The sequence below is a fragment of the Sander vitreus genome, chromosome 20, assembly GCF_031162955.1.
Source record: "Sander vitreus isolate 19-12246 chromosome 20, sanVit1, whole genome shotgun sequence".
Taxonomy (NCBI): Eukaryota; Metazoa; Chordata; class Actinopteri; order Perciformes; family Percidae; genus Sander; species Sander vitreus.
The window spans coordinates 20,170,306-20,185,875 of record NC_135874.1 but is presented as its reverse complement, the minus strand read 5'-3'; the positions used below and the strand labels follow the sequence as shown (position 1 = coordinate 20,185,875).

At 42.8% G+C, this 15,570-nt stretch overlaps 1 protein-coding gene across 7 annotated transcripts in view; it reads right to left on the bottom strand.

The window, feature by feature from the left end:
- Positions 1–15,570, bottom strand: part of ldlrap1b (low density lipoprotein receptor adaptor protein 1b) — a 31,087-nt gene that overhangs the window by 9,182 nt on the left and 6,335 nt on the right. For all 7 annotated transcript variants that reach the window (XM_078277315.1, XM_078277314.1, XM_078277311.1 and 4 more), the window contains exons 2-5: positions 7,876–8,018; positions 6,705–6,817; positions 2,860–2,974; positions 1,168–1,240 (exon numbers count right to left, since the gene is read on the bottom strand). In XM_078277315.1, coding sequence (XP_078133441.1) covers positions 1,168–1,240; positions 2,860–2,974; positions 6,705–6,817; positions 7,876–8,018 — 444 coding nt within the window. The remainder of the gene's footprint in view (positions 1–1,167; positions 1,241–2,859; positions 2,975–6,704; positions 6,818–7,875; positions 8,019–15,570) is intronic.

The window sequence follows — 15,570 nt, the reverse complement described above, 5'->3', positions numbered from 1 at the left end:
TCAATGGCACTGACACTGAACCTGTCAGGGGGTTGAGCTCCCACTGACACACGCACACAATCATTTTCCTTTCTCTCTTACACGCTCCCCATCCCAACAGCCCTCTCTGCCCCGCCTTTCATGCTCTCTTGCCCTCTCTTCTTATCCCCCATCCCCCTCCTTCGCTCTCCTCCTCTTCATCCATCTCCCTCCTTATAATAAGCTGAAGCGAGTGTTGTGATGCTGGGGCGGGGGGTGGGTGTCAAGGTGCCAGGTGCAAAACAAGACAGACAGCAACAAAAGATAATCACAAAATTCAAAGGGCGCCTACAAGGCAACACACATGTAAAGATCAAGAAGATGGGAGGGGTTTGTGATGCAGAAACCAATATTTTGTGGCAAGAGCTGCTCATTTACACTGGAGTCATACATGCAGTAAATTACATGCATGTTCTGCTGAGCTGTACAAAAGAATGTGTGCGACACCGTCCTTACACAGCACTTTGATTGCCTGCTGTGTCCACGGCGTTGCCTGAACTCGCGCTGTCTGCTTATGTCACTGTAGTCTACTATTAAAAGGTGCCTAGAGGATGAATGCTTTCCATGTTTGACATGAAACAGAAAGATATAAATATATAATAGAGGAGAAAAGGAACAATTCTTTGCAGTAAAGATAAAATATATCCAGAGAAAAAAATCCCAGCTGCCACACATCTGAGTCCTATTCAAGGAAACAGAGAAGATTTACCTCCAGTCAGCCCACCTCTGCCCTAGGCAGGCCCCACCCCTCCCCATGTCGATACCTAAACGAGTCTTTAACCATGACTGGTTCTATCAATAAGGACATTCCTTTCCTGTGAGTGAGTGAGTGAGTGAGTGAGTGTGTGAGTGTGTGTGTGTGCGTGCGTGTGTCAGAAAGACAACATTGACAGGCAGGAACAGCCAGACAGTTCTCCAGTATTTCACATGCCCCTCTAGAGGGTGTCAAGGCCAAGACCAGATAAGACACAAGAAAATGTATGTTCCCGCTTTGTGCGGGAAACCTTAGGATAGAAGACAGGATCATTGTTTGGCCACAAAGAAGAAGATAAAGGGTGTATACAGTAAATGGAGAGAATAACAGTAGTGGGGGGAGGAGAGAGACTCGTCCGTCACACTCCTCTGGTCGTCTGGGGCGACCATGCGTACCTTCCTTGGCAGCCTGCCAGAATTCAAACGCCACTCTGAAAGCCTGAGCCACTGTTAGGGTTACCGCCTGGGCCTGTTGGAGGGAAGCAGAGAGACAGATTGTGAGACAGAGGGATCATGTGAAAGAATCAAAGAAAAAGATGAGTAGTACTTATATGCATCTCATCCACATGAGGGACACTTAAGGAAGTCGTGGAGCTATGGCCGTGATAAAAACAGGAAGTGACCACCAACAGCAGGGGTTCCTTCACAGACACTTGAAGAGGGGGGAAAAGAAACCAGTTGGCTCCATGACGAGTTGTTTATGTAACTGGGAGGATACGTGGCCTTTTGGCCAGAACTAAATTATTGAGGGGAAGGAAGAAGAGGGAGTGGCTCACTCGTTCTGCAAACCTCCAGGGATGGAGAGAATGCCAGAGGGGGACGGCAGCCTCCCCGCCCTTCATGTTCTCACTCCGCGTCTTTCTCCTGACTATATACTTGGACATTCTGCATGTCATTATCCCTGACTTAAAGCTTTAGTGCGTAACTTTTTGATATGAATGAACGTCCGTTACATTGAAGCCATAGCCAAATCAGTTGCTACAAAGCTAATTAAGACTATCAGCTCCGCACAACTCTCTCTGTATTTCTCAGTATGACTATGTTCAGAAGATTGTGGCGTCTGGCGACTTTCCCACGCAGAAGCTCGAGTTAAGATAATTACCTCTTCTGAAGAGTCCAACATGTATTTTTAATCGTCCGTGTCCTCTTTTGCTACTAGCAACTGAGTGGAGGAGGGGTGGGGGGCGGTGCGCGATCACGGAAGGCTACATCATGTGGACGCGCCGACAGTGTTGTTGTCATTATTACTTAGAATTCCTCATGGGGGCGACAGAAACTATGCACTATAGCTTTAAAACTTGGACATTTTGCATGTCATACAAGTACGCAAGTGCGGCAGTGCAGTTGTTCTGAGGTCTCTTTGAACCATACTGTATCTGCATAAAGTGCTTTCCACACATTGCCAGGAGCCAAAGCTGAATCGAATACCTGAATACAGAATCCTGCACCATAAAGAATCTGTAGCCTACATTCGTAGCTACAGCCTGCGGCCTTATTTCACTATACATGTATTTATGTAACCAATTACATTAAAAAGAATAGTTCAAGATTTTGGGCAATTTGCTTTCTTGCTGAGAATTAGTTTAAAATATCAATAATGCCACTTTTACATCTATATGAAGCCACAGCCAAAAGCTGAATAGCTTAGTAACGTGCAAGACTGGAAACAGGAGGAAACAGCTAGCCTGGCTCTTTCTAAAAGATGAAAAAAAAAAACACCTACTTAACCCTCTAAAGCTCACTAATGGACATGTTATATCTTGTTTGTTTATTTGTCACTAGTATCTGCTTATTAGTCAGATTTGAAGGTGCTGATACCACTGATAACAGACATGTGAGTGTATCAATCGTCTCTCCTTACTCTTGGCAAAAAAAAGCAAATTTCCCATAATGTTCAATTATTCCTTTATTTAGAAATGCGAAATGGAAAGAGCATTAAACATTATATCTAATATTTGGATCCAGTTGGTTGCAAACTCTTTGTGTCCACGTACAGTAGTAGGTGAGTCTTTCACATGAATAAGTTGTTGGACTACTTTGGGTAAACAGCCTACAGTGGCACACAGATTTGCAAGACAGTTTACGTACCATTTTTCTCTTCGTGCAGAGGAAGGCATGACACTCCAGAGTCTCATTGTGTTGGCTCTGGACGATGTAGGCAAACACTTTGTCATGCATCTTGTCCGCCGTGCAATATGATATTCTAAGAGAGAAAAAACAGACAGACAGCGCACGCTTTAATAAAAACTCAAAGACTTTATAGAGCCATCATACATCAAGTGGGTCCATCGTGCAACTTCATCTGCACTAAGCCCATAAGCTAGTCCAGCAATCTGATTCAAATTGTTCAATCTAGCATTTCTCTGAACTGTTATAGAAAAAAAAAAAAAATCCCTGCCATTCTTGAAGCCAGCTGCACTCGCAATCTCACTGCTCTGCACATGATCAAATACGCACCCGATCTGGCTGCAGGTACAGAGGTGAACAATGCCATGTATTTGAACTGAACAGTGCAGTGGACGTCTGTGCTATTTCGCCAGACGGATGCCGTTCCTTTCCGCTTCTTAAAAGTTACTACATCACACTCCCACTGTGTCCACTTGCTTAACAACCACGACACACGGTTTTAAATTACAGCTTTTAGATTGGGTCTGGCCCCTGTAAGGTAGATGAAAAGACATACAGAGGTGATTATTCCCATTGTGCTCGAGTGTAAGAGGTCATCTACTGCACTAAGAATTGTCTGTGTCGCATGTGAGAGAGGTATCAGTCTTGCTTGTCAGTCTCAGGTGCAGAGTAGGGATTTAAATTAAGCTGTAATGCTCCACAACTAGCTTTTCTCCACCATTTGATCATCATGTTATTACCCCAATACCAAAGTGACGGGTACACTGGCCAGTTGGGGAGGGAGACCCAAAACGATGGAGGAAGGCTATAATGAATGGCTGCCATCTGTCCTTCCTTTCCCCTTCGGGCATCAGCACTGTGCTCAAACTTCACTCGGTTAACTAATGAATGACTAAGGAATATACAGATGTGGATATAATAAATAAAAATAAATAAAAGCGAGGGAGGAAAAGTTTGGAAAGGTTTAAGAATCACAGCTGCAGTCTGCACAACATAACCGAGATTTACAGGCAAATGTTTGGGAGAGAGGGCGTCAGGGAAATTGGGTGTCTAGGCAAATCCATTTCTTTTATTGGTCGTCCATCTTCTTAGCAGATGTTCGAGCAGGGGAGCTCCAATAGGGTGTGAGATTCAACCAGCTGCTTTATGTCCTCACACCATCCTGAGGTCACAGCTGGATTCACTTCACGCAGTCAGCCTTTTAATTGCTTTCATATTTACCTCATATTCTTCAAACTAGAGAATCCATTATCAGTGCAGCATTTTACTGGAGAGCATTGCAAAAATGTGTGTGTGTGTGTGTGTGTGTGTGTGTGTGTGGGGTGTATGCATTTGGGTATTTTTGCACACAAACTACAAGACAAGCTGCTGTAAACTTCTCTGAAATTTGTGATGAAGACGTCATTTGTGGAGCTGAAACGATTAGTTCAGAGGTTTTCAAACTGGGATGCTTGGACCCCCGTGGGAGGCGCAGGAGAGTTAAGAACGGGAGCACAGAGGGAGAAACACAAAGACACTGCCCGAGGTGAAAGATATGTGCCTGTCAGTGTTATAAAAACAATAGGAAGTTTGGCCCTCATATGGCCCATTTACCAACAGGGTCTGCAGCAGCAAGGGCCGTGACACATAGCTCATGGAGGCAATTAAGGTACTTAAGCGACTTCTTCCTAGTCAAATCTGGACACATACTTCAAGATTCCGTGCAACTTACACTTCTTGAGGATATTAGCGCCAATATGTGGTGATATAGTGTATACGATATATCACAAATAAACATTAAAAAAAAAAATTTAGAAAAGAAACTCCAGAACACACACTGAATTTCTATAGTTAATCGCGATTAATCACGTTTTATCACATGATTAAAATTCTATTATTTTGCATTTCAGAACAGTTTTTAAGAACATATTAACAATGGAAAGCCATTCTTACCAGTGTATATTGATTGGGAGTCAAATAAATGCAAAGAAAGTGACTTTATGAACTTGATTTTAAGATTTGTATTTGTTGATTATACATTTAATCTAGTCACACATTTGAATTTAACAACTTTGACCACGAGGGTGTAAATTACCAGTTTCATTGAACGCACCGTCTGTGTTTTTCCGACAACAGCAACTGCAGATTGTTACATCCCGGTGTCTGAATCCTCTACAGTGAAATACAGATACACTGTACACCGTTTAGCGTTAGCTGTCAGCATTGTAACCGTGTTTAATCCAGCTACTAGCTAGCGGTAGGCTAACGTTAGCTGCTGTCGAGTGTAGTATTAACTAGCGTCATGTGCAGCAATGTTTCTGTTGCCTGTAACGTCTGTTTCAGAGCATCAGAGAGAAGTGCAGACATATCAGTGGCACCAGAATGAGGCACCAGAATGAGGCACCGAAATCAGCGTTGCTATTCCTGCAGTAGCAGGATGTGTTACGAGGAAGTACGGCAAAATAGTAGCCTGTTAGGCACGACGCAAAGCCGAGTGAAGTGAAAATAAATTAATAAATGGCGGCATACGATTAAAAAAAATTAACGCATTATGCTCAGCCCTTAATCGCATCGCGAATGTCAGCATTAACGCGTTAATGCTGACAGCCTTAGTTTTTTTTGTATCAAAGTCATTCAGCGATAGTTGTCTGAATATCCATGGGCACATTGCAAACAGGAACTGATGATAGCTAACATTTTAAAGACAAACGAGGAATCTAAACAATAATCGTTAGGCGGTCAGTGAATCAAAACTGATGTTGACATTGTCTGTTTGATTTCAGTGTGACTGGATGCACTTGAAGCTCAAAGCAACCTACACACCTTATTAACTTAAATGTATAGACTTTTGTGTGCAATGTTCCTCAGGTTAATAAAAAAAAACAAAAAAAAACAGCCCATGTAGAGCCCTGATTTAAATATAGATAAGTTATGTATGCCTGAGAAATGAAATCCATCCCGATTACTCTAAGCTGCACAGCCACGAAGCAGTTGTTTAATGACAAGTGATGCAAAATTGAGCGGGTGGGAGGAATGAAACGAATGTTCTCTAAAATAGAACAACATCCCAAAGGTGACACAGGAAAGCCAGAAACATGGTCAGTACTTGTCAAACTGTTGTCAAAATGCCAACAATTAAGATTTGTCCACAACCTGCCAGATTTCAGGATAAATTATTCAACATAAAATCCCACTCCCAACTCTCCTTAATATGTAGACTCATAAATGTGGAATTTTAGAAAAGTGATTCAAGCTTGGCTCATAAGCATGTGCAGGCTGTGGCAGGCAAGAGAGATCTGTAGGCATTTAGAGAGAGAGAGAGAGAGGTGTGTGTGTGTGTGTGTGTGTGTGTGTGTGTGTGTGTGTGTGTGTGTGTGTGAGTGAGTGAGAAAAAGGAGTCATCAGTGAAAGATAAGCATGTGCAGGCTGTGGTAGGCAAGAGAGATCTGTAGGCATTGAGAGAGAGAGAGAGAGAGAGAGAGAGAGAGAGAGAGAGAGAGAGAGAGAGAGAGAGAGACACACAGACAGACAGACAGCTGTTGTAATGCTCCCAAGAGAGTTGAGATTGATGCGACATACTACTGATGGACTGAGTACTCTCTTCTTTCTCACACACACAGAAACACTTTACACTGCCTCGGAGTACCACACCTGCTCTTACACATCCATCCAGTGATGGATGAGAGCAAAAAAAACAACAACATATTTTTGTTTTATTGTAGGTGATAAGGACAAGCTTAGGATGGGGAAGTATTTCATAACTGGGGCCACCCGACTGAGTCAGGGACACCGAGTGTGTAATAATCAAAACAGTTAGAAGGACTGACCTGTATATGGAGAGGTTTTCTATCAGCTGGTTGGAGGCACTGTCATAAAGGATGATTCCTCGTGGGGAGACCGTTAATGTGACTTTCTGTAGTTTTTTTCCACTGGCTTTGGCCTGGAAGGAAGGGGAGAAATAGAAAAAAGGGTGGAGAGAGGCCACAAGGAGAAAAAAGGACAGTGTGTGAGTAAGACAGAGAGAAAAATCAATCTAGCCAAGTGTTAACCTTGCATTTATGTAAATGCTGCTAATTTTTGATCAGACCAGCCAATCAAGTTTTCATGGAATCCAGACGGTAGGACAAAAGATGCCAGGCAATCAAAAGATATGTTAAATCATTGGAGACCTTCAAATCAAAAATTGCAGAGCTGCTGGTCTGATTAACAGTAGAACAATATGTATATGCAATAAGCCAAGCAAAAACGTTGTCCAAACAAACACACAAACAACTTTGAATAAAGATTCTTAAGAAAAATAAAGTTTGTGTGCGAGTGAGAAAGAGACATTCAATCCAAAATAAATCACATATTTTCCCAACTATGGCCTGACAAAATATTACTTTACACCAACTGTTGCACAATATATGACAAGTTAAAATATATATCCCATTAAGCAGCCTAGCCTTTTCAGAGGCACAACAAGGGCAGCCAACAGATTAGGCCCATCAGAGCCTCTGCCTTCCTCTCCATCACTGTGTCATCAGGAGTCCCACCATTCTGCCGCCGCTAACTTCATTATCCGCCGAGCTGCCAGGTCCAATAACATTAAGTCTTTTCTACCATGATAAAGCTGGCTGAGCCATATACTGAGCAACAGTGTCCAAACTAATTGCATCCTACTCTAAATGTCAGCCTGGGTCTAGTGGGGGAAGGGAAATGGAGAACGGGGAAGGGGAATGGAGAACCGGGGGGTGGAAGGCAGCCAACCAGTCACTTTTCACCGAGGTGTCATTCAGGTCATAAACAGGAGAAAACTACCGAATGACTGATTTTCAAGGGGTGGAGGTAGTGATGTGGGAAAGATATACATGTGCTTGAGAGAAACTCATTTTCTTGGAATAGGTTTCTGAATAAGAGTGCACTGACATTAAATTTTAGGGTGCCCTATCTTTAAGCTATACCAGTTTTGTGTGTGTCTTGCCTGCTGCAAGCGTGTAGGTGTGTGTTGTCTCTCACCGTGGCCACTATCCTCTTGACAGCAGCCGCAGACAGCTCCTCTCCTTTGGGCTGCTCAACCATTGTGACCCCCAGGTACTTGAGCTGGAACACCATGCCCTCCAGAAGGGTCTCCCTCGTGTCTGTCCAGTTCTCTGGAAGCTCTGCAGATGACAGACATGCATCAGTGACACTTCTGCTCTTTAAACAACCCTGCTGCTTGTACTGAGGACTCTGGGAATTCTGGGGCTAGAAGAAGTGTTGAGCTATAGTCACTGCTGGTACCGCAGTTCAGAATTGTGAGGTGAACGTTTTTCACAGCGGTTTTCACAGCGGTTTTACAGCTTGTGACCTGGTTAGGTGAAGAGATCCAGGTCCACTCAAAATCTAGAAAAGAAATCTGTCATCTGTGATGGGATTTGGAATAAACACAGATTTGAACTAGGTGTCAAATACAGGTGATAAAACTGGTCCCTTTGACTGTTTGCCAGAACTAATTTACAATCCTGCCAACTACTGCTGTGAAGTCATTCTTAAAATATATCCTCGAGCCTACATACAATTTTGAGGCTGTGGTTTTGATTTTTTAATCATTGATGCTTGAGCTGCTCAAGGCAATGTACTTCTCTTCATATTATATAAATATGAAGGTATCTGGGGGTGCCTGGTCACTACACCACAGAGAGGGTGCAGTGAAAGAAAAAAATAACTGGCCTGCCTTCCAAATAACACCAAATCATTAGGACCAATGTTGGAATTATGCTGACAGTCAACACTAGATCTTCAACATTCAGCAGCTTTCAAATTGACCAACCATGAGTTAATTAGGAACCAGCTGCATTAACAGTTTTCTTATACAGCCAAAGTGGAAACAGCATTTCAGAGAGGTTCACACAAGTAGACAACAATCAAATTGCTTCTTCAGTATTCAGCCATTTGCTCCGACAATAAACATGCCGACTTCAACTTGAAGCTTAGAAAAAGTTTATGGACTTGCCATTATAATGTGCAGCAGTGAGTGGGGGAAGAGAGATCCATTCGTCTCATCCTTGTCTAAAAAAGGTCCCTAAAACACAATCAACCACATTATGCCCATCTCTCCTGGGTGGTCTTTATGTCACCCAGTATCTTCAGGGTGATCTAAATAGAATCCTGTCGTCTCTGTCACTGTGTTTTTCTCCAAGGAGATGTGCAGCCAGCTATAAATGGTAAAAAGGGTCCTGCTCATGTACTGTATAATACTGTCATTGGTTGGGCTAACTCAAAAAATGCTTTTTAGGGAGAATAAGTGTTCACTGAATGAATAGTTTTGGCCTTCTGTCATCTGTAAACTTACACTACTCCCTTAATTGATAGACAGAAAATGACTGGTATTTTGAATGCATTTGTACTTTATAAAACACTATCGCTTGGCCTAAGAACCCATATCGTTCAAGGAACCGCTTGGAAACTTTGGCAGAGCCTAACCTATAATATTCCTTCCTTCGCCAGCCAAACCAAGCCAACTGTGAGTCGTGAGACGGAGAAGGGTTTATAATTGTCTAAATGCAGCTCAAACCAAACCCATACTAAAGTAATGGGTGAGTCTGAAGTGAACACCCACTCTAAGGTCAAGGTCTTTGAGCTACTAAGTGTGGGGAACACATAAGGCTGTCGTCCTCTGCTGATTCCGTGGTTACATTAGTGCCTTACCGTAATGTAACCTGTGGCAAAGAATCATTAGCTTCTACTCAAGACCTAAATCAAGTTACCAAGTGGACTATGAGTGTCCATTACGAGCAGTAGCCACTTAGGACATTTGCAGGCAGTTACACAAATATGATGGGGATAATGCAGGCTCAACCTCAGCCAGCAAGATATTTCTAACCTTTAGTGCTAGCTTGTGTTTATAAAGGCAACAGTGAACCTCAGTCCAGAGATTTTCAGTGTTTACAAATGGTAGCATTGCTGACAGGTCTGCTACTGTACACTGAATTTCAACAATCTGTGAGAAGTGCACTGAAGATGCTCTGAGTGATTCAAGCTTTAGGAAAGAGGTCATTCGCATTACACATGCTGCAGCTGCAGGCCTGTGCTGGTCCAGCGGAGATATCACAAGCAAGATTCTGTACTTCAGACTTCAACTAGGAATGACCAGCAGTTTACCCTGACTGCAGTCTTAGGAATCCCCCATCCCAAGATATACTGAGGAAGCTACAGTAAGACAAGACAATGCAGATGATGCTGAGTTCTTCAGCTTGGAAATACGAGTAGATTCATATTCTGCAAAGGTTTTAAAAAATTGCAATTTTAGTGAGCAATGAAACAATAGCTTTCTTCAAAAACTAACACAATGGCAGTTCAAATGAGCAACTCATAAACAAGAGCTATTTTTAGACTGGTGCATACCCAGAGAGCCGCTTTGTATGGAATAATAATCCATTTTCATACTGGTCACATTTGCATTCACACAACCAACCCCCCAGCCAACACCAGCGACGACACCCGCCCCCCCCCCCATGGCAGCTTTCCGCAGCTGCGGTGCTGATTAGAGCAAACTTCAAAGGCTTCTTGGCTACGCTGGAGCGGTGGCTGGTCAGTGAGCGCTGCTAGCCTGGCTGACACGGCCTGTAAATAAACCAAAGGGCAGGCAAGGGAGCACTGAGGTTTGCTGAGTGGACCGATGGAGGATTGGGGAGGCAGGTACAGGGCAGCAACTGCATCAGTGAGTGTAAAAGACATGTGAGCGAGTGTTTAGCCAATTATCTTCAAAGTATAATGTGGATAATGAACCAGTGGGGCTCATTCGGACGTGCTCTGGTTCCTGCTCTGCAAGTCTTCACAGGGCCAGGTGCCTGAACTGAAATCCTCTGGAAAACTCCCTTTAAACACACAAACCATTACATAAATATTAATCATTAACTCATGCCAGACGAGAGAAATATCTGTTATGGAACAAGACTCTGGTTGACCACCAAATGACAGGCGATTGAAAAATAAGAATGTACCACTCCCAGTATCTGTCAACCTTGGATTAAGTCTTAGATCAGAATAATCTCATCTGGGAAAAACTAGTCTAAATTAAGAATTTGTTACATCAAAGCCCTCAAACAAAACAGTGACAATCGCCTTTGCTCTGTTGAAAAATAAAAAACAAACAAAAAAACTGGGGCCAAAAAGAAAACCCACCCTAAAACCCACCATAAACACACCATATACAAGTTTTTCAAGTAAGCTTGGAAATAATAACTTTTGTAAGATAAAAGTTGGTTGGTTTAATTTTCGTTGCTGCCAAATTAGTTTGTCTAACGGTCAGGTTAAGGTTTGTTTTTTTAAGTCTGCACCGTACACAGCACTCAAGGAAAATGGGAGAAATCTCAGATGGGAAAATGTTGTTTCATGTATTGTTAACCACTCTTAACATGAGAAATGATATCCGTGTCCAAGGGAACTGGTCAGCAACCTTCAGGAAGTCTCCGAAGTTATTTTCCTTCCCGTGTGTTTATGAAAGAAATTGTTTTTGGATAGCTAGTTTTAACTGCCCACAATTACACATCGACTACGTTTACATGCACACAATATTCTGGTTTTTGACCTTATTCCAAAAAAGACAATATTCTGACTAAGCTGTTTATGACCTTCATCAAATTCTGAATATTGTCATATTCGGAATAATAGTGGAATATGAGTGTGCGTGTAAACGTAGTCATTGTGTAGTTTGTGATGTGATAAGTGTTAGTGTAGCAGTGTGCCACACTCATAACCATTGACAAAAGACCCAATGGCAGCCGCGAAACCAGCCTGTGTGAATGTCCACTCTGCCAGTTAGACGAAAACCCGCTCCCATCCCGTCTGTCTCCTGCCTCAGACAAGTCTCAACACTCCGCTGGCAGTGCTCGGCCAAGAGAAGAGGAGCGGAACAAAGACAATACACGCAGCCATTCCCTCACTCTGCAGTTCACCTCATCTGAACTGTAGTGCACAAACCTTTAGAGTCTCTATATCACACTGTCAACTGAGCACAGGTGTAAAGAGCAGACATGTTTAATACACAAACATCTTACCTCTGGATCAAATGTTTCTCTAAATGAGTGGAATAGAGGTCATTAAAGCAATTAAGGGTTTTGTTGTGGAAAAATGGGTCTGATGGCATATTAGACTGCGTGAGAATGTCAAAGCCAACAGCGAGGAAATGAAGCAGGCAATTTTGACAAGGGAGGATCAGAAAGGATCACCATCGCTCTCCCTGTCAACAGCCAGCAAAAGTGACAGTTATGAAGAGAGAAAAGCCATCTTGGCCTTGCCTCGGCTTTAAGAAGGGAATTCGACAGACAGACAGACAGAAGGGGGGAGGGAGGGAGACAAGACATGCAGAGTCATTGGGACATTCATAAATGAAGAACAAGCAGATAAAAGAGGAAACGAAGTGAGGTAGGCTAATCATGAAATAAAGTTGAATCACCGTGGAAACCGCATGAGCGCTCTTCCACGCTATGTGTGTGATGCAGGCTAAATGATGTAGTTAAGAGTCTGGGGCTGGCAAAGATGGAGATGTGGATGCCGCGATACAGGCATAAAAACACAAATCACCACGGTGCCATCCTGACAACTTAAGTCGTTTTATCACTGCGATCAAGCTTGCTTCCAGCCAACTGCTCGAAAGTGGATGGACATGCTTCTCTAAATACAAGCCATAAAAATCAGCCATAGGAACAAATTGGGGAAGATTGTTAAAACATGTGGAAAAATCATTGGTAGGCAACAGGTAGACCTGTACCAGCTATATCTGACCAGATTGGCACAGAAGGCAGACAAGGTTTGTATGGATACAACCCATCCACTTTCAGAGGAGTTCAAGCCGCTCCCTTCTGGTCGTAGATATAGATATCCTAACGTTAGAACCAACCGAGCCAAAAACTCATTCATTCCCATGGCAATAACCCAATTAAATAAGATGTAGGGAGGGGTATGACTGAAGGAATAGATGTGAAGTAGGCTAATGTGCAGTAATTTTATTTTATTTATTTATTTATGATATTGTGCAATATACTCCTTTTACTGTATTCCATTTATTGATCTGTGTAGGTTATGTGTTAGATAAACAGCGCTGTAGATGTCTGGTTCAGTGTTTGTGTCGTTGATTATGTGTCAATATGCCTGTACTGTACAACAAATTGCCTTTTGGGGACATTCAAGTTTTCTAAGTCTAAGCAATGACTGAGGACAGAGAAGAATTAAGGATGGAAATGCCAACTCTTCCTCGCAGTCAGTGACGAGCATGTGATATAAGTTTGGCGCGACTGAGTCAGACCTACGCAGTGATTAACTATCACGTCCAACAGTAGGAGTTGATGTTCTAGCGGTATCTGGAAAAATCCTTTAACATCCTTGTTATTGACATCATTCTACGAGTGATACCAGATTATGTACATGAGTAAGCCACCGCAGTGCTGAAACACTAGGTGACAGCAGTTATATATTTAACAGTCTCTCGTGAATGATTATTTTGGGATTCTAGGGAAGGGGAGGAGGGGACTAGCGGCAGCATGGCCCAGCTTGGTTTAACATACAAACAAAAATTAAGACTTTCAGGTCAACAGTCAAAGCCCCACCACCCCTCCACAGCTCCAGCAGGCTCCACGAGTCGAGCCTGCTGCATCAACAATTTCCCCTTTGTCGAGGTTTGAAGGGAGCTTCTGAGCATTGAGAGCTCTCAGGCGTGGTGTCGCATTGGTGTCAGTGAATGAGAGAGGAGAGAATCCCATGCAGCGCATTCATCAGAGCCCTCTGGATCCCAAACTGTGAATGACTGTGTCTGGCTGGACACACTCGTGCCCACCAGCATACCTGCATGCCGTCTCCTGAACAAGATTAGAATTGAACAAATCTCCACTGTGGCTTCTGCTGTGTTAAAACACATTTGCACAGGGAAACGAGCACCGAAACAGGGCGTTTGCCTGTTTCGGTGCTTGTTGTTGTTGCTTTGGTTGGAGATGTCAGGGTTTTTTCCTGCATAGAGGAATTTCTGGCACCCCCCCGACGAGGCTCATCCAGCCCCGGAGGAAAATCACCAGCACCAAAACGATAAAAACTGAGAATAAAAATAGTGATTCAAATCCTCTCTAAATGTGTTTAAGAGCAATTTACCAAACAACCGTTAAGCAAGCAGAATATAAACTTGAATAGGAGCGCTAATCTCAGTTATATCTCCAGAGTCTGTCTGTGTAAGACAGATTGATTTAAATATTATTTTTTTTAACCAGTTTTGTTAATTGGGTTTTCATTTACTCAAGCATAATACATTTGTTTATCAAATTGGCAGAAATAACAAGGAAAATGCTTTTCTGTCAAATAAGGTAACACAGACTCATTGCCTTTACTGTACGCGGACTGATCATGCTTACTGTTGTGTGTAGTCTAAAAAAACCGTGATCCATATTTTTCCCCGAATCGTGCAGGCCTACTCCAGAGATGCTTTGGGTGTCCATGCGTAAAGCCTTGTGCAACTCTCAACCCAAGCAGATTGGAATGGGAGGGAACCATCTGATGTAAAAGATATGCTTGTCATGTTTGGTTGCAAACAGCAGACCAACAATCTCTGAAAGTCTTAAGAATTTGCCAAACAGGCACTGTAATATTCAAATTAGCTCATGTATCTTCAGCTATTTAAGGCCTCAGCTGACCTAGGTCAGCAGTGAGATGACCTCCTCTAAATCGCACAGCGACAAGACACGAGTGCAAAAAAAGACCTATTCCAGCATTATTAGATTCCAATCAGGACACTTTAATTTAGAAACTGCCGACTCAGATGAGGAAAGACGCCTGCAGGGATACACAGAGACACAGCACAAAGTTTGTTGAGAGAGAGCCTTGGGCAACTTCTTACTATGCCACAGAAAAGTTAAGTACTACATTGCTTTTGCAGACTATTTTCTGTGGTCAAGTCTCACGTAACCATGGTATGGGGGTAACTGTATGTTACATTATGTCCTGTTCAGGCTGTTGATGTCAGTGCAGGTCAGAGATGAGCACCATCCTCACCACTTCTTAAAAAGACAGACAGCCATTACAGGAAAAGGCTGAGATGGTCTCTCTCTTCTTAACAATGCTCTGAGTGTTAGTCAAAGGGAAAAAGTGTGTTACACATGGGGCCATTGTCACTATCCGTCCCTGCATGGTACAAAGACTGATCCAGTACTATTGCTCCCGCTCTTAACTGCAGCTTCTGTGGGAAGGATACAGGAAATGTTTTACATATTATCGGAAACCCAGGTCAAAACCTCTCTGCGTGACATACACACATACACCAACAGCATTAAATACAAAAGGACCACATAGTAGGGCTGCATGATATGAGGAAAATATCGCGATAACGATATTACTTGCGATTAATAAACAGATATTAAAGTGTGCTCCGCTCTGCATTTCTGCTGCTTCCAGTATTCTCAAAGCAAATAATGTCCAACATTGTTTTATTGAACATTGAATTGAATAAAAAGCACCACTAGAAAAAGAATGACAGTTACATTAAAAAGTGCAGTTTGTGGGTGCCCTAGTGGTAGAGTGAGCGCCCATATATAGATGCTCAGTCCTCGACGCAGAGGTCGCGGGTCTAAGCTGTCACAATAAAGGCCTAAATGGCAAAAAATTATCTTAGAAAGTCTTTAGTTTGCTACTAGGCATTGGGCCGGTTACCGGTTTCAAGGTATACCACGGTTTGAAAAAGTCACAGTTTTA